The 18775-nt window shown below is 31.9% G+C and overlaps 2 protein-coding genes across 2 annotated transcripts; both read right to left on the bottom strand.

Annotated features, from left to right (window-relative positions):
* Window positions 1–2971: 2971 nt before the first annotated feature.
* Window positions 2972–3931, bottom strand: LOC105307610 (putative olfactory receptor 56B2). Its single transcript, XM_011383159.1, has one exon. It carries the CDS (start codon window positions 3929–3931, stop codon window positions 2972–2974), a length of 960 nt encoding a protein of 319 aa, XP_011381461.1.
* A 10114-nt stretch (window positions 3932–14045) lies between these two features.
* On the bottom strand, window positions 14046–14950 carry LOC105307609 (olfactory receptor 52N4-like). The gene is given in 2 exon segments (XM_023524877.1): window positions 14046–14581; window positions 14584–14950. Coding segments are annotated over 2 exon segments (903 nt in total).
* Between the last annotated feature and the right edge of the window lie 3825 nt (window positions 14951–18775).

Below are 18775 nucleotides of genomic sequence, written 5' to 3'. Positions count from 1 at the left end.
TCAAGAAGAAGACTTGTTGACCAACCCCTAGCTTGTTGTTAATGAATAAACCCAAATCTTTAACAAGAGCTCAAATAAAATGAATAATATTAATACAAAGCTTGCCTGACAAGAATGAGGAATGCTTTATTTTGCACTTGGATTGCAAGATGAGCCATACTGTGTATATCATATCAGACATACTGTATGTCATATCAGACACACCAGACATGTATCATATCTGACATGCATTATTTTTAAGTTTCAAAAATTGATTTTACAGAGTAACATTTTAAATTGTTCCCTTGTCCTGTATTGAGGAATCCAGTGTAAAAAGTTTTTTTTTGTATCCAGTACCCTGATATCCCTTCCTAGCAATTTAAAACACTATATATTGTTAATAGCAACTCATGGTCTTGATTTATATGATGCTGACCCTTGCTCTTTGCAGTCTATCTCTCTCACTGAAGTAGGACACAGTTCTCCAGCTCGATGTGAATGAGACAGAATCTAGAGGTAGACCTGAAACTTCTCCATGAAGTTGGTTGCATGAGGCTCAGTGGGTCTCTTAGATACTTAAGTCCTACAAGTCTCAAAATTCTTCCATACTATTTGTATCTTCTGGAGAACTTATAAACCTAACATCTCACAAAGAGCTAAGTACAATACTAATTGTGATACAAATTATAAGTCAATGACTATTAAATTTAAAGTGAAGAAAATCTACTTGCTCAGTCAAAGATATTCATTCAGAACTCACACGATATACCTGTCATTATGCTAAAATGCCATTGATAGACAGATGAATAAGTCATTAATCTTTTCATGAAATATTTGACCCAAAGATCCAGGCAGATGTTCAGCAGGAACATATGATATGATATAAACTGCTACATCATGAGAATTAAGAAGGTTTTCTAATAATGCAAATGAAAAATCTTTTGATTTGGTCTAGGGCAAGACTATATGTATCATTTAGTGAATTAATAAAAAATATGAAATATCCCTTAAATAGAAATACACTTTATACTAGCTGTACCCCTAATTCCTATTAGTACTGATGATCTTAAATATATAAAAAAGTCAAGATAGATGTCAAGTTAATGAACGACTGACTGAAGGAAAACCAGTCTTTGTATTCAACTATATATTGGTACCTTTACACTCAAATGAGAAAAAATAATAGAGAACTTTATACTAGGACCACAGTGATATCAGTATTATACCCTTATAAAATTGCTTTTACTAAATCTTTTTTCTTGTTAGTTCCTTGGTCTTAGGAAATACACTATATAACAACAGAAACATCAATTATTTTTATTACATATATGTTATTGGGAATGTCATAAATCACATCACTGTGTTGTATTGATTAGGACTCATGCGAAATACCACATCTCCCATCTCAGTATCAGCAATGTTGAGCTCCCTAGAACACTTGTTTTGATGAAGCTTTTATAAAATTTGTAATTCAGAATTCTTACTTTTTGTAGCTAAGATGGGTGAAAGAACATTTGAATTTCAATTGTAGCATTTTTTAAGGAGCATAGTATGAATTTCTTTGTGAGTTTTACAATCAGATTTTATTTTCTTGTTCATATTTTCTTTAGACCCTATTTCCACCCAATTTCTACTTTTTTCCTATTTTATCACCAGCATTTTAGCAATCTATCTCAATTTAACAGATAAATGGGTGGCAGGGTAAATAAATAAACAATAAACAGTAAATAAAAAACATATTTGAGTTGGCTCTAAGATGATTTAGAGGAGCCCCTAAATAAGCTTGAATTGAATAAGGAGTATGGCTGTAAGTAGATGAAGTCCCCTTGAAAAAAATGAACAGTCTGGGAAAGAAGAATAAAAGTCTTCAAAAATGACAAAAAATTTATTCCTGAACATGACCATAAGTTTTGTTATGACCACTGAGAATTTTTTTAAGGATAGTATAATCATGGCATTGGCAGTACGGAAAAGAGTCCTGATATATTTTTCTTTCATGATGTTTGGTATATATTTTAGCCACAGTGAAATTATTAGGGCATTCCCACTGCAAAATAAATTACATAAATGTGTTATTGTTTTGCTTCCTCATTGCCCGCTGTCCCCAGTAACATTCCTTTTTTTTCTGGAAACTGCCTTTTAATCCCAATTTATTAACATAGAACCTGTGGTAGGTGGAGGTCACCTTCCAAGTACACAAGCCCTAAAGGAGCTTAATAATTCTAGATATACTGAGTTCAAAGTATAAAAATATAAAGGTGCTCTAATCATATACAATTTTTACAGTTTTATCAAGTTATAAAACATCTATTCATGTTGATGTTTATAAAGTTTTTTTTTCCTCAAGACATTCACATAGCAATATCTTAATAGTTCATTAAAAGTGTACTATTCTCTTAATTTTTAATTCTTGTTTAGCTGGTGTCCCAGGGCATTATTTATTCCTCTATGGAGTGATGCATGAAGAATATGACTCTTAGATGATGGTTACTTATTTCAAAAAGCATTTCCCAGACCAAACATTAATAATGAGAATGCTTCACTGGACATTTGTAATAGAAAAATATTATTCCAACTGATCATAAAATGTCTTGAAATAATCAATGTAATCTTTCATGATAATCAGTATTTTCATCCTTGTGAAATGAGAAACATTCTGGAAAAATAAAAAGAGTGCACAAGTTGCAAAGAAAGATTAGGTGTAAAAAGAAAAGAGAGGTCTGAGGAAATTCAGACAGCATATTTCACTTGCATCCTTTCAGGCAATAAGCATCATGATGCGGCTCTTTTTGATTTAGATTTTTGCTTGAAATCTAAAGATTTCAAATACGTATCACCTTTCTTTAAATGTTTTAGTTGTTGCCACTGATACATTATAACTGACAGCTGCCACCATGTCCTGTTTTATTAGTTCTTCTGCCATTGAGTACTTATTAGATATTATACTGGGTATATATCTGGAGAAATTAGAAAAGTGAGCATCCTCTATACATTAGTTTCTGTTGATGTCTAGCTTAAGAACCTTATATAAGCCCTGCCTGAGCTCCTTGTTCTTGAGTGCATATACCATTGGGTTGAGGGCTGGAGGAATGACATTGTGTAGCACATTGAGAAGAACTGGAATGATGGGAACTGTCATTACTGCACTATGAGTGATAGAAATAACGACGACAACTGTATAGAAGAATAGGATTAAAATGAGGTGGGATGTGCAGGTACTTAAGGCCTTGGATGTAGCTTCTGCTGAGTTCAGCTTCAGCACAGAGTGAAGTATCAAAATATATGATAAAATAATCAAACCCAGGTCACTTCCCATGAGTATCCAGGCCAGGAGTAGTTGGTAGATGCTGTTTATTGTCCTGTCATCACAGGATAGACTAGTGACTCCAAGATTAGAGCACAGACAATGCTCAATTTGGTTCTGTGCGCAGTAGTACCTCTGAGCAGCCAACACAGGAATGGGGATAATAGTTAAGGTATTTCTGAGTGTCATGAACACAGTTGTTTTGACTACAAAAGATTCAGTAATTATTGATGGATAACGTAGTGGTTGACAAATGGCTACATATCTATCTATAGCCATGCAAGCAAAGATACCTGATTCCATGCCCACGAAACAATGTATAACATACATCTGAGCAAAGCACGCAGGGAGACTGATGGCTTTAGCACTGAACAATAAGATGGCCAAAATCTTGGGCATGATGGTGGTAGCCAGACCCATATCTACCACAGCTAGTATGCCCAGGAAATAGTACATAGGCTGATGCAGTGTCACCTCTTGATTGATGATGATCAGGATAAAGATGTTGGCACTGAGAACTAAGAGGTAGAGCAGAGCCAGGGGCAGGGAGAGCCAGTGCTGCCAGCTGTGAATGCCTGGAAATCCCATCAGAATGAACTCAGAAACCTGGAACGCAGAGATGTTGGAATCTCTGAGAGTCTGGAACATCGTTCGCTAAGAGGAAAAATATTCAAGGTTACTGTTTTTAATAATCTCTCTGACATTATATTAAAAGAAGTTGCCTAGGTTCATGATATCGAAGAGGGAAGGGGATTCATCATGATTCATTGTTCTCATCCGACCAGTAACATTTATGTGATATATATTATAAAATTGGAAGTGTAGTGGCATGTTCCATGTTAATTCACTTAATCCTCACAAAAATGACATCAGGCAGGCCATATTATTTCCATTGTCTCATAATAGAGTAATAAAACATTATTACTCTTTTATCTTTTTGTCATGAAAGCTGGACAAGAACAAAATCATCTGATATCACAGCCTGGTCTTTAACTTTGGCTTTGATAATGGGTTGGTTCCTTTATAGACCAAATTCAAGACTTAGAGTAGAGGTTTTCAATCATGAAGTCTTTTTTGGTAACATTATATGATTGAATATATGAAAAGAACCCTTCTTTTATTCAAGGACTTGAGAATTTGTGAAGAACTCAAAATATTATTTAATTTTCAACCAAAATATGAGGTCAGTTAGTATATCTATTTCTCATGAGTAAAGTGATGTCCAAAATGCTAATGTCTTACATAAAAACAAGCAATTACAAAAGAAAAAATATGGTTTGGAAATCTTAGTATTTTTAAATCCTTTTTTTTTCTGGTTTTGCATAACTTTCCCCTATTTGGACATATTTTTGTTTCCTGGAGCAGTCCAAATAGTCATATCATAATTAATAAAGAGGGTACAAAACAAAAACAAACTAAACTAATGAGTTTGAGATCGATATTTTTATTCAGTAGTCTGCTAAATTCAAATCACTCTATATCTAAGACACCACATGATATAATATTTTATTAATATTTTCATTTTTAAATGAAAGCAGATTTTTCATTATATGTTCTTTCCAAATTGTGCTAATTATTATTTATTTACTCTTTAAAATTTTATTATTAAGGACCAAATATAGGATGGGATTTGTAAAAATTATTGCGGATTACAATTACATTTATACAGAGGTGCAGTGTTGATGTAGGCTTTGTGGATACATTCATCTTAACACAGAAAATGGTACTCTATACTCCTAATAACATAATGAACTAAGATAAATTTAATAATAAGGAAATATAAATTTTTGGTTCTAAGAAAGCATAGCAAACAATAATTTTAACAAATATACTAAATATCAGGTTGAAAATTAAAAATACCTGAGTTTGAAATGAAGAGCTAAATTACACTGAGATCTTGAATTTCAAATGATGCTGCAATAACCTGAAGAGATACTGTAAAAGTTCTAGTGTCTATGATTTGCCATTTTAACACCCAAATCTGAACAGGAAAATGGCTTTGATATATTATATTTGGTATTGATAGTGAGATTCCTTCATCAGTTCAGAGCAATGGAATAGCTTCAACTTTACTGAAAAGGACAAATAGGAAGACTGTCTTTAACTGCCCAAAGAAGAAACAAGGATGTATATCAATGTCTAGGCCATTAATTCAATATTTATATTTCCCAATGAAACCAAAGGCATGGTATATTTGTCATTTATATCATTGGTTTATATCCAAGAGCCTGGAACTTAATAAGCACTCAGTATATATTGGTTATATGAATAAATATTGGAAGAGGTTTAAACAGTTTACATGACCAAGATTCTTGAATTACTCATGAGGAAGTGAGAATTTTTGACATCTAAGCAGGGTAAAGACCAAAAGGAACAATGGTGAGGTTGGGGATAGAATGATGTCAAAATAATAAAATGTCAGAAGAAAATAATGGATATTTTATCAAAGCCAAAATAAAATTTAAAAAGTATGGGTATTCTAGAACATAAAAAAATTCTCATATATCTGTAAATGCAATAATTATTATAGAATACACCTGCCAATTAAAAAAGGAATTCTAAGATTAAATTTTTTAAAACTATGTACTATATCTAAGAGACACGTAAAATGCAGTTTGAAAGCAAATATATAGAATGAATTATGTATTCTTTTAAAAACAAAACAATTTAATAATATCAATATCAGATGTTTTAAAAGCATTAATGCAGTTAGGATAATTATACATTGAGGTAAGGAACAATTAACAGGATAATGTAATAACTGTGACTCTTGTGAATCTAAACACATAAGCTTACTGTAAAAGAAATTCAGGTAGAAAATTCAAAGTATGCTAAAAAGCTTTTAAATATATTTCTCGAAATGAATATGTGAACAAAAATTGTAATGATATAGATTTTATAGCATTACTAATGATTTTGTACAAAAGGATTTAAACATAACCTACTTACAAAAAATAGATTAAAGACCATTTTAAGCACACAAGTATATATATCATTCATGTTCTATGTCATAAGTTAGCACTAACAAAGAATTAAGATGATACTTTCAGGAATCATTTCTATGGTTTGTTACTATAACTAACTAAGAATTAATACCAAAGACCATAAAAGAGATAAAAGAAATTCCTTTAAATTTGGAAATATTTAGTAATAATATGAATTGATAAATGAATCAAACATAAAATAATAATAGAACTAACAAAAGGAAAGAATAGAAAAACAATGAGAAACTTAAAACTTTAAGAATATGGATAAATAGTATGAATAAATCTATAATTTTAAGTACATATATTACAAGCAAAAAGTGTTTACAAAGTAGGAAACTAATCAATTAATAAAGAATATTATAGTAACTAACTTCACAGTAAACAAAACAGGATAAAAAATGAGATGTTGGAGTACCTAAATTGGAAAAATGTAGTAAGAATTCTCAAAAAAATGAAAAACGTTATTTAAAGAGAGTCGTAAAATATACACAGAATAAAATATTATTCAATGGAAAACAAAAATAAAAATCGAGACATGGATTTGGAAAAGTTATCTTAAAATATTTAAGAATATAGTGAATTACTTTATGACTCAAAATTTAACATTAGATACTGTATAATATTTTTAAGTGTGTATAACTTATTATAATTGACTAAACAGATAAATCGAAACTGAAATAAGAAATGATTTTTTTCTACTTACAGTTTTTTAAAATCAATTTAAACCAGACAGAACGGGACTTCTTTAATATGGTGTTATCGAACAATAATCAAATATTACCTATTTAATGAACAAGATAAGAATGCTCACTATTTCAATTTCTATTCACTAATATATTAGAGATCCAAAGGCTAATGGATTAGTAAGAAAAGAAATTCATCTCACATCTTAGAAAATGTAATTATCTAAATTGAAATATCAGAGAACTTTAAGAAAAATTTCCTTGGAAGAAAACTGTAATGTATTCTTACAGTGAATTCTGTGTATTTATCTGTGTATCTGTGCTAAATATTAATATTATATTTCAATGTGTAAGAGAAGCTAACTGTTCTTTCTGTTACAGGGTTTCCCACTGAAAGCCTGAATGTGTCATTCATACAGTTCAGCAAAAATTCAAATATCTTGAGTGAAAATACAGCTCTCTGTGGCCCTATGAACTTGAAAAGTACCTCAGCTTATAGGGTCCTCTGTCCTAATCTATAAAATAAGATAATTCATTTTTAGCTCTTCAGGTTGAGTTAAAAATTAAATTTTATTAAAATTCCTGCAATATAGAAAGAGAATTAATATTTATGTGCTCAATTTAAATGAAGTCATTGATGGCTGTCTTCAGGACAGTAGCCATCAAGACCTGATACCATGAAACTGCTTATTGGCGTTAGAAGGCTAAGAGAAACATGTGTATAAATTTGTGTACTAACTCAAGGGAGCTGGAGAATGATGACTTCTGATCCAGCCAGCTAAATCTTGGGCTTGGAGAATTTTGTGAAAAATTATAAAGATATGAAATATTCAATAAAATTGAGAAAATAATGAATATAATTCTAAAGAATATTGATGCTGTCATGCTTTACTATATTTTTTTTATGTTAGGCAATAGAGGTTATAGAAATTCTACCTTTTGTCATATATATGTGTTTGATAAAGTTTTTCTATATTTAGGTTATTTTGGCACAGAGCATACATTATGATTTCCATAGAGTCACTGGAGGATTTTATACAGATGCTCCAATCACAGGGGAGTCCTTCTATTCTATAAGGCATTCCTAATGTCTGCAAAAATTACAAGACTGGCTCTGTCCCCAACTGCATACTTACTGTGGGGGTGCTGTACTTGACTCGTCTTAAGTAGCGAACTTCAGTATGCCCAGAGCTGATTTACAGCTATGGCAAATAGACTAGGATTTTATGATGAGTGGAGAGGAACTCAGGGGCCTGCTGTGGGGGAGAGAAAGACAGTTCCCTAGAGCTGTAAATCCCATGTCAGCCAAAGTGAGTCACACCCAGGAGTGGATTAATTAGGGGCAAGAATTGAAAGAACATCATTTATCTTAATTAGGGTTCAATGAGACTAGGTTTCTTTTAGATACGGGCATAAATGTTTAAATGCCTAAGTTTCAGGTTAACTTTCTGTTTAAAGAAAGACTTTGGCATATGAAAAGTTGATCAACATCACTAATCATCAGAGATGCAAATTAAAACCACAATTAATTGAGATATCATCTCATACCTGTCAGTATGGCCATTATCAATAAATCAACAAGCAACAAGTGTTGGCAAGGATGGGGAGGAAAAAGGAACCTTCATGCACTATTGGTGGGATTGCAAACTGGAGTGGTCACTATAGAGAACAGTATGGAGGTTCCTCAAAATTTAAATATTAAACTACCTTATGACTCAGCAATTCTACTTCTGGGTATTTATAAGAAGAAATCCAAAACACTAATTTGAAAAAATATATGTTACCCTTATATTCATTGCAGCTTTATTTACAATAGCCAAGATATAGAAGCAATCTTGTAGGGTTAATTCAGAACACAGCCCCTTCACATACTCAAAAGACTGATAGCTGCCCTGCTAGCAGCCAGGGAAGGCAGTGCACAAAGTGCTTTCAGGGTGCCTACTCCCAAGGACATTCTCTGCTGCTCCCATGGACGTTCTCTGCTCCTATAACTAAGCAGCACATCTTGCTCCCATTTGTCTGATAAGGTGGCTTCTCCCCCAGTGAGATAACTCCTTCCTCTGTTTGTGTGCATAAAAAACTACTTGATCTTGGTCAGCAGCAGACTTTTCCAGTAGCTCCAACCAGCTGCTGGGAAGCTTCCCTGCCTCCTAATAACCTGCGTTTCTCACCCCTCTGGTCCTTCTGGTGGTTTTTCCGTATAAACAAACCCAGGAGCAAATTCCAGGCCCGAGGCTCCTGTGTTACAAACTTAAGTGCCCATCAATAGACAACTGGGTAAAGGAATTGTTCTATGTATATACCACGAAATATTACTCGGCCATAAGGAAGAATGAAATCTTACCATTTGGGACAACATAGATGTACCTGAAAGGTATTATGCTAAGTGAAATAAGTCAAATAGAGAAAGACAAATACCATATAATCTCACTTATCTGAGGAATCTAAAGAACAAACACACAAATGAACAAACAAACAAAACAGAAACAGACTCATAGATACAGAAAACAAACTGTTGGTTGCTGGATGGGAGAGGGCTTGGGGATAGAGTGAAAAAGGTGAAGGAATTAAGAAGTATAAATTGGTAGTTATGAAAGAGTCAAGGGGATTTAAAGTACTGCATAGAAAATATTTAAAGTACTGCATAGTCAATAATATTGTAATAACTATGTGTAGTGCCAGATGGGTACTAGATTAATTGGGGAGATTACTTCATAAAGTAGATAAATGTCTAACCACTATGCTGTATACCTGAAACTAATATAAAATAATATTGTACATCAACTGTAATTAAAATAAATTAATTAAAATAAGCCTTTTGGAAGTTTTTTTTTAAAGAAAAAGCAGAATATAAGATCTCTATCTCCCTATATTTAAAAAATTTTATACACACAGAAATTGAAGAAGACTATTTCTCTCAATTTGTCTCTCTAGGACTTGTCCAATTTTGAGTAAGAGAATGAACTCTGAAAATAATGGGGTTGGTAAGCTTTAGATATCAAATCATATTAAGTGATTGATAAACCACCAGAAAATAGAGACTTGGAGTTGCTGCATTGTGTTGTACTTGGCTGAGCTCCATTACATAAAGGAAGGGAAGACTATACTCTTAGCTCTCTAATAAGCTGCTGAGTAGTTTGATTCTCTCTGGGTAACTTTAGGAATAATCTTCAGGAACAGTTCAATCAATTAACTCAGTTCTATCCTCCAACCCATCTCATGCAAACATACACAACTAAGAAAAGCACATGATTTGATAATATTTCATATCAATAATATGCATATTTTAATAGCACAGTGTCTACAACACGACTTCCCAAGCTATTTCCCATAACTGACAGACGACTTTTGTATCATGCAAGATAGATTCAGAATTACTTTATTTCACAATAAAAATGGCAAACTCTTATATGGTACTGTTTATATGCCATAAATTATTCTAAGTATGTTACATATATTTTAAAAATAATCCTCATAGTAAACTCCATTGAGTTAGGTACCACCATTTTCCACCTTACAAGTGAGGAACCTGATGCGCATAAATGGTAAGAAACCTTCCTGACATCACACAGTTAGTTGTGGTAGAGCTGAACTTGTAATTCATGCACTCACTATTTCCCATTCATCCTAGCTATACCAACAGCAAACTCAATATTAGATTATAAGCAGTGTTAGTCAAATCTCACCCTTGTTTGAGGCTTATTCCAAATTTCATTGATTAACCAAACTTTTCTTTATCTAAGAGCATATTTCCCACACTGCCAACAAAATCAGTTTGGGAATAAATAATTGAGTTTGCTCTATACTAGTATTACTGAATTTTTATTTATTTCGTTATTATTTATTTTTATTCTATTTAAATTAAATGTATTGGGGTGACATTGGTTAATAAAATTATATAGGTATCAAGTGTACATTCAATAACACATCATCTGTATACTGCACTGTGTGTTCACCACCCAAAGTCAAATCTTCTGTCACCATATATTTGACCCCCTTTACCCTTATCTACCTCCATCTTCCCCGCTTTTCCTCTGGTAATCACTAAATCCTTTCACATCACCACAGCCTCTTTTCAGTTGTAAAATTTCTGAGAACAAAAGTTCACCATATTCAAATTTATGTCTTGAGTGTCTAGTCAAATATCTGATACTTTGACTATATAGGCCTTCGATTAGTTTTTCTCACATATAAATGGTAATGATAAAAGATCCATTCATTTTCTCACAAAAATACACACATTTAAATATGTTGTGATTTTAATAATATTTAGACATTTTCATTTGCTAGAAATTTTGAACAATGAACCAAAGATCTTGAGTTTGAGGAAATCATTACCTATCTAAGGTGGAAGTCACATTAATATGATATGATATGAGAAGAGATGAGATGATATGAAGTGATATATGATGTAATATGATATAATGTGATTTTATATATATAATATGCATTTCTGTATTATAAAAGGGCATGTAAAAGCAAAAAATTAGTTACATATGATAAATGAGAAAAATGGTTCTCAGAAGACATAAATTTCGAGAAGGGCTTGGAGGGTAAGCAGGATACATTTCATACAAATCTGGTTAAGGAAAAAAGTTAGAAATAAGATGCAAATAAACCAAATTTAGACCATCCAAAAACACAAGAAATAAATAATATGCAATCAGTTTAAAATATTTTTTGCATTATAAAACTATATGCTAACAAATTTGAAAACAAATAAAACCCCTCAAAATAACTAAAAATATAAATAGGGAAAAATTATTAAAGAAATTATCATCACATTCAAACCCCTCCAACTCACTTCATTCCCCCAATGAGAAAATGTACTGTCAAAAACAATAGGCTCATATTGATTCTCTTTGCAAGACAAGAGCAAATATCAAGAAACAGATTATACTTGAATTATACAAACTATACCAGAAAATTACCCAAAGAAAAGATGCACAATTCATTTTGCAAAGTACTTTTAATGTTAATTTCAAAAGTAGCATGGTAAGTAGTAAAAAGGGACAAAATTACAGATACAATTTTTTCATGCATTTATGACAAAAATTATAAATAAAAGATTAGTTAACAATAACGGTGTATCAAACTAAATAACAATCAAGGAATGTTTATCTCAATGATCATATATGATTTGATTCACCAGGTATATACCTTTTTTTAAGTTTATTGGGGTAACATTGGTTAACACAATTATATAATTTTCGCGTGTACATTATAATTTGACATCTGTATATTCTATTGTGTGTTTACCACCTAAAGTCTTTTTTATGGCATTAAAAAAGAAACAAAGATCATGTACTTATCATATTTGTAGAAATTATGGAAAATGATCTTATATAATTCTAAAACAATTAAACAAAACAATAAATGAAGAAAATTTTTTGACTTAATAAAAGATACATTAAAAGAAACCATTTATGTAGTGATCGATGTGGTGATGTAAAATAAAAACAAAAACAACAAACCGACCAATTTATATCATACTCAACAGAGTGTTCAGACTCCATTCTATTAACATCAAGAGCAAGGTAAAGATGTTGAATGCCATCCCATAATACTGGTGGTTGTGAAGAGTGTTCAGCAAAGGGGAGAAAAACATGAAATTTTTAGTGCTTCTGATGTCAAAAGATTATTTCAGGATAACAAGAATAATTGAATTATATTCAGCATATCTGAGAGATAATGTTAGATGAGAATGGAGAATGACCTATTCAATTTAATGTGGAAGGCAATGATGAAATTACCAAAAGTGTACCAGGTAGTGGGTAAGAAAGACAAACTACAGGGAGTGGTTTTGCTTTGATAAGGAGAAAGTGAATGTTGACAATTTGTTATGGAAGGCTTGCTGTTAAAATGAGAAGAAAAAAGGTGACACATGCAGAAAAATTATATTTTGAGGAGTGGGGTAGTTGTTCTGTAGGAATAAGAATAGTAGAGGGAAACTTAAGATAATTAAATAAAACTTAATGAGTACACATAAATTAAATCAGGGAAGAAATGTTTATTCTTGTTAGTTGAATAGGAAGGGTTAGAGTAAATAATTGAGTTTGCTCTATTCTCCATTTATTGGAATTATTTCTGTGACATTAATGTAAAATTACTATTTTTTGATCTATTGCTTAATTATTAATTTGTAAGAACTTTGAAAATTAAAGACAATGTAAATTTTATATCCTGTTTCATTCTCAAATAGAAAGAAGACAAGAAAAATACTTTTTGTTTTTCTCTTATCCTGTACTCACAAAATATAGTTTATTATTGTTTCTTAATTTTATTAACAGAGTTTCTTCTCTCCAGACAATATGGTTTTTTGAAGGCTATCTTAAAAAGAACTGTGTATCTCACTCACTAGTCTGTAGGGAAATGGTTTTGTACAGGACAAGCTTGGAGAGAAGTCATCAGGTGACTAACATTTCCAAATTAGAAATACAGAGTCTAAAACTTCATCAAACTAATAACCTCATAGATATTTTATAGCTTCTTCATCAGGAAAACAACATTAAGAAAATAGAAAATTTTTGATAATAATGAGAAAAATATAGAATTTATTCTCCAAAGAAAAGTAACGATATCCTTCAAACTGGAAATTCCAATCACTATTTGGAAATTGGACAAACTGGCAGCAAATTGTATGCGATCTCCTTCCAGGCATTCGTCAAAGCTGATTTAACTTCCCTCCACTGTCTCAGCACCCCATTATGTTTTGTTCATGAAAACTTTGGTTAATGATGAGATCAGTCCTTCACAGGGTGAGGAGATGAAAAATCATAGAAAGGACTGTGAGCATGCCGCTGATGAGATTCTGAAGATACTTAATAAGACTGCACCACTCAATGCCCTCCCTTGTCATGGCCCAAACAGTACTCTAGGAAGGCATTATGAGACCCTGACTACATAGTCAACAGAAGTGTCCCTTTCTTTCTATTTCGTCCCCTAGATTCCCTTTCTTCTATGATTCCCTTCCCTTTCTTTCCCTTCTCTCCTCTTCCCCTTCACTTTTCTTCTCTTCCCTCAAAAATTTCCCTTTCATGTGCTATAGGTTTTGGTATCTTTAGAACCTGAGAAGATCCTTATGACACAGTCTCATATCTGCTTGGTTTTCAGCCCATAGACTATAGGGTTCATAGTGAGAGGTAGCAGATAAATATTGGCCGCAATAATGTGGCAAGATGCAGGAACTGTATGACTCCCAAAGTGATTAAAAAAGAAACAGAAGAAAGCTGGGCTGTAGGAGAAAACAATGGCACAGATGTAGGCAGTGCAGGTGCTGAAGGCCTTCTGTGGAGTGTCAGCTGAGGAGAGGCTGATTACTGCCTGGAGGATCACGGTATAAGAGATTGTGATGCACAGGATATCAAAGTCCCTGATCAAGAAGGCAGCTATCAGACTATAGATAACATTGGCCTTGATATTTCCACAAGATAACTTGGCTACAGACATGTGGTCACAGTATGTATGGTGTATTGCATTGCTTCTATAATAGGGTAGTCTTTTGGTGATGAAGATAAAGGGAATGATGAGCAACACCGCTCTCAGGAAAGTAGCAAGCCCAACCTTTGCAATGATGGGATTGATGAGGATAGTTGAGTAATGCAGAGAGTAGCAGATGGCCACATAGTGTCGAGGGCCATGAGCATAAGAACCCCAGATTCCATTCTTGTGAAGGTATGGATGAAGAACATTTGGATTAGGCATTCTTCGAAGCCAATTTCCTTGAGATGAAACCAGAAGATGCAGAGAGCTTTAGAGATTGTACTAGAGCACATGACAAGGTCAGTTAGGGAAAACATAGCCAAGAAGTAATACATGGACCTGTACAGGGAGTCCTCTTAGCAGATGGAGTAGAGAAATCCAAAATTTCCTGCCATGGCCACAACATACATGGAGCAGAATGGGAAAGAAATCCACATGTGTGTGCCTTCCAGTCCTGGGATCCCATTAAGAATAAATAAGGCTGGTGTCACATATGTTTGGTTCATAATTATCATGATTAGTTTGGTATAACTATTAATAAGCTTGTATAGTTTTAGTAGTATTTTTGTTTTGTTTCATTTTTGACACTCCTAGATTTGGAAAAATACAAAAAGAAAAGAAACTCAATTGTGGTCTCTCTCTTTCTCTCTTTCTCAACCATGTTAAATATTGCATTTTTATCAAAGAAAAAATCATTTTAAATGCCAGGAAATGTTTATTTAAGCATAATTTAAACCAAGTATGCCTTAATTTATAAACTCATTCAATTAAATGAGTTTAATTGCACCTACTATTGGCCAGATTCTATCACAGATATTGTGTCTACATTCTTTTAAAACTAAAAGACATAGATACAAACCTCATAAATTTATAATCAGGTGTAATTATGTTATGATCTTTTCGATTGACATTTGTTATAATATCTTTTTAAATGTTAGTTACTATACATAACTCTCTTCGCGTGTTTTGTTAAAGTAAAGCACATCGATTACCTCATCAATGACACAACAGATAACAGGATGTATTTAGTATTGTTCCTATTCTTAGTTATGCTTACTGTGTACTGGGTACAGTCTAAGACTTTTATAAGTTTTAAGTCAGTTAATCTTCACTATAAGCCCTGGAAGTGTTTTTATTAATCTGCATTTTATAATTGAATGAATGGAAGCCCTATGTAGATGAAGCTACTTATGTTTGAATCTCAAACATTTTCTCTGATCTTCATGTATAGATAGTAAGAGGATCATTTTGATTTTGAACTTTTTATATGAACTGTTCTTCTTTTGCTTTTTTTCTTTATTTATTTTTGTCCCTGAAACATTTAAGAACATTTTTAATTTCCATGCTTTCAAACTTAATGGTGATAATGGTGATGATAGCTGTATATGTGTACATGTATGTCTTTTATTGTGTAGGTGCCTTGAGGGCTAGAAATCTATGACCATTGGTTTTGGAAATTTTCTTGTATTAGCTTTTGATAATTTCTTCCCAATTGTGCCCTTGTTATTTTACTACAATTACTTTTAGTCAGATAATGGATCATCTGGACTTATTCTGTTCTTTTCTTCAAAAAAATTATTTTATATTACATCTGTCTTTTTTTGATCCATTTTCTTAAAGAAAATTCTTAAACTATATCTCCCCCAATATCTTGCCTTTTTTTGTTGTCTAATATTACAAATTTTCAAGATCATATTTTCCTCTGAATCCTGTAAATCTAATAATATATTAACAACAATATATATATAATTATAGTATGTATAATTGTATATTTGCTGTATGTCTACATACAACATATGTATATATGTAATTATATAAATATAAACTATATATAATATATTAATAATAGTAACATAATATATATTATTATATGCTTTATATATTATTCCTATATTATCTGTTTCAATTTTTTTATAGGTTTTTAACTTTTACTTTGGAAGAGTTTCTCAAATATCTGAAAACCTTTGACTATTACTTCACACTTCTGAAAGAGTCTTTAAAAAGCTGATTTGAAACTCTTGGTTATGAGTGAATCATATCAGTTGGTAAGTTTTACTTAGAGTATTCAACTAGGGGCTTCTGCTTCATTGTAGACATTCTTAGTTATCAATGTTCATGGGTTTTTTTTCCTCAGGAATACCAATTTTTCTTTAAAAAAAATCAACTAACCTCATCCTGGAGGACTATATGACTAGCTGCCACTGTTTTGGAGTTAAGTAGTAGAAAGTACAAATTTGACATCATCTGTTGTTTATTCTTATCCCCAAAGTCCATAGACAATATGTTTCTTTTCTTATTCAACTGTCATTAATTTTTAAAACCCACATTAAATCTCACATTTAAATAAGAATATTGGATTCAAAACTCCTATTTTTTATGAATCCTCATCTTTGGCTTTCATCACACCAGATACGTACATATTCATAATATTAATTAAAGTTTCTTCCCAGAATACACTTTCAGGTATCATAAGAGGATAGTGAACATTGTTTAGAATAGTGGATGAAAAAAAGATATAAAATTGTCCCTTATTCATTTTGTCTACCTGCATGTATGTTTTATCTTTATGTATTTATACCGAAGGATGACAGGTTAGATACCACAAAAGGCATCTTTTTTTTGGAAATAACAAAGCTACATAGGATGAATATGTTCATAGTAAGCCCTTCAAAGATCTCTTCTTATGCCAGTACAAAAACCTTAGGGTCATATATGTGCAGAAAGAAATGACAACTAAGTAAACTCTGAAGGTTATCAGGAAAAATTTCTGGGAAAAATAGACATTCGCTCTTAAACCTGAAACATGCTTAGGTTTCTGACAGATCAAAATGGGCTGTTCTTTCATGTTGCTGTTTGCTATTTCTTGCTCAAGTTGTTACTGATATTTTCAGCTTCCGTGATTTTGCAGCCCTCTATCCTTTTTCTGTTCCCCCCAAAGTAGCATCTGATACAATGTATTTCAGGAAGACTCAGCTCTCTCATAGACATTTTAGAGAACAAACTTCTAAAGCTTCTGAATATAATATAATTAGCAAAGTACCAGGCTTATAAGTAAGAAATAGATTTGTTAATCAATTTCTTTGATTAGCAATAGATTTGCTAATCAATTTCTTACACCATTTAAACATCATGGTATTTAAAAAATTTTATTATATTCTTGAATCATCCACAATTTAATAAAACCCTTTATTAGGACAGATTGTATTTTATACCTGCAGTGTATAGCAAGACACTTAGTACATATTAGATGTCACATAATATTTTTGAATGAATAAACATTAATAAATTAACAAACAGTAGTTTATACTTGACTTTAAGTATTATTAAATCAAATGTTGTAGTCTAAATATTATTACTTAGCAAAAAAGATCAAGCAGAAGGAACAAAACCATAATGTCTACCTCAAAAATCACCAGAAATCATAAATTAAAAAAAAAAATCATGCCCTGTTGATGGACAAGTAATAACAAGTGTTGGAAAAGTTGTGGGGAAAAAGGAACCCTTATACACTGCTGGTGGAAATGTAAATTGGTACAGCCACTATGGAAAACAATGTGGAGGGTCCTTAAGAAATTAAGAATAGAATTCTTATTCTTATGACCATATGACCCAGCAATCCCTCTTCTGGTATCTACACAAAAAATTTGAAAACATTCATCCATAAAAATATATGCACTCCAATGTTCATTCAGAGCACTATTCACAGTGACATGACATGGAAACAACCTCGATAGATGATTTGATGAAGAAGAGGTGGTACATATATACAATGGAATATTACTCAGCCACAAGAAAAGATGAAATACTTCTATTTACATAACAATGAATAGATCTTGAGATTATATAAGTGAAGTAAGTCAGACGGAAAAAATTTCACTTATATGTGTGATGTAAAACTGAAAGCAACAAATGAACAAGATAAATAAAAACTCATCAAAACAGATAACAATTTAGTGGTTATGAAAGGGAAGGAGTTGGGAGAAGGTAGATAAGGGTAAAGTGGGTAAAATATACAGTAATGAAAGAAAATTTAACTTTGAGTAGTGAACACATGATGTAATATACATTGACATATTATTGAATTGTACACTTTAAACCTATATAATATTTCATTAACCAATGTCACCCCAATAAATTTAATTTAAAAAATCTTAAGTGGAAAAAAAGAAAATACTGAGAATAAAGAAAAAAAATAATATGCTAGGCAAAATAAATATATTGGTTTTGCAAATAAAGATCAATTATTTAAATTAAAACTACAAGTTGTTATTAATTCAGAGTGATTTTCTAAAAATACATGTATTTTTAAAGGGGGTTTATCAGAAAGAAGACCACACTCA

This window comes from Pteropus vampyrus, unplaced genomic scaffold (assembly GCF_000151845.1).
Source record: "Pteropus vampyrus isolate Shadow unplaced genomic scaffold, Pvam_2.0 Scaffold504, whole genome shotgun sequence".
NCBI lineage: Eukaryota > Metazoa > Chordata > Mammalia > Chiroptera > Pteropodidae > Pteropus > Pteropus vampyrus.
The sequence above is the reverse complement of the archived record's forward strand: the minus strand, read 5'-3'. Positions and strand labels throughout refer to the sequence as shown.

Coding starts and splice junctions, on each gene's coding strand:
- LOC105307610 (XM_011383159.1), bottom strand. CDS start 3,931: ATGTTCCAGACTCTCAGAGATTCCAACATCTCTGCGTTCCAGGTTTCT.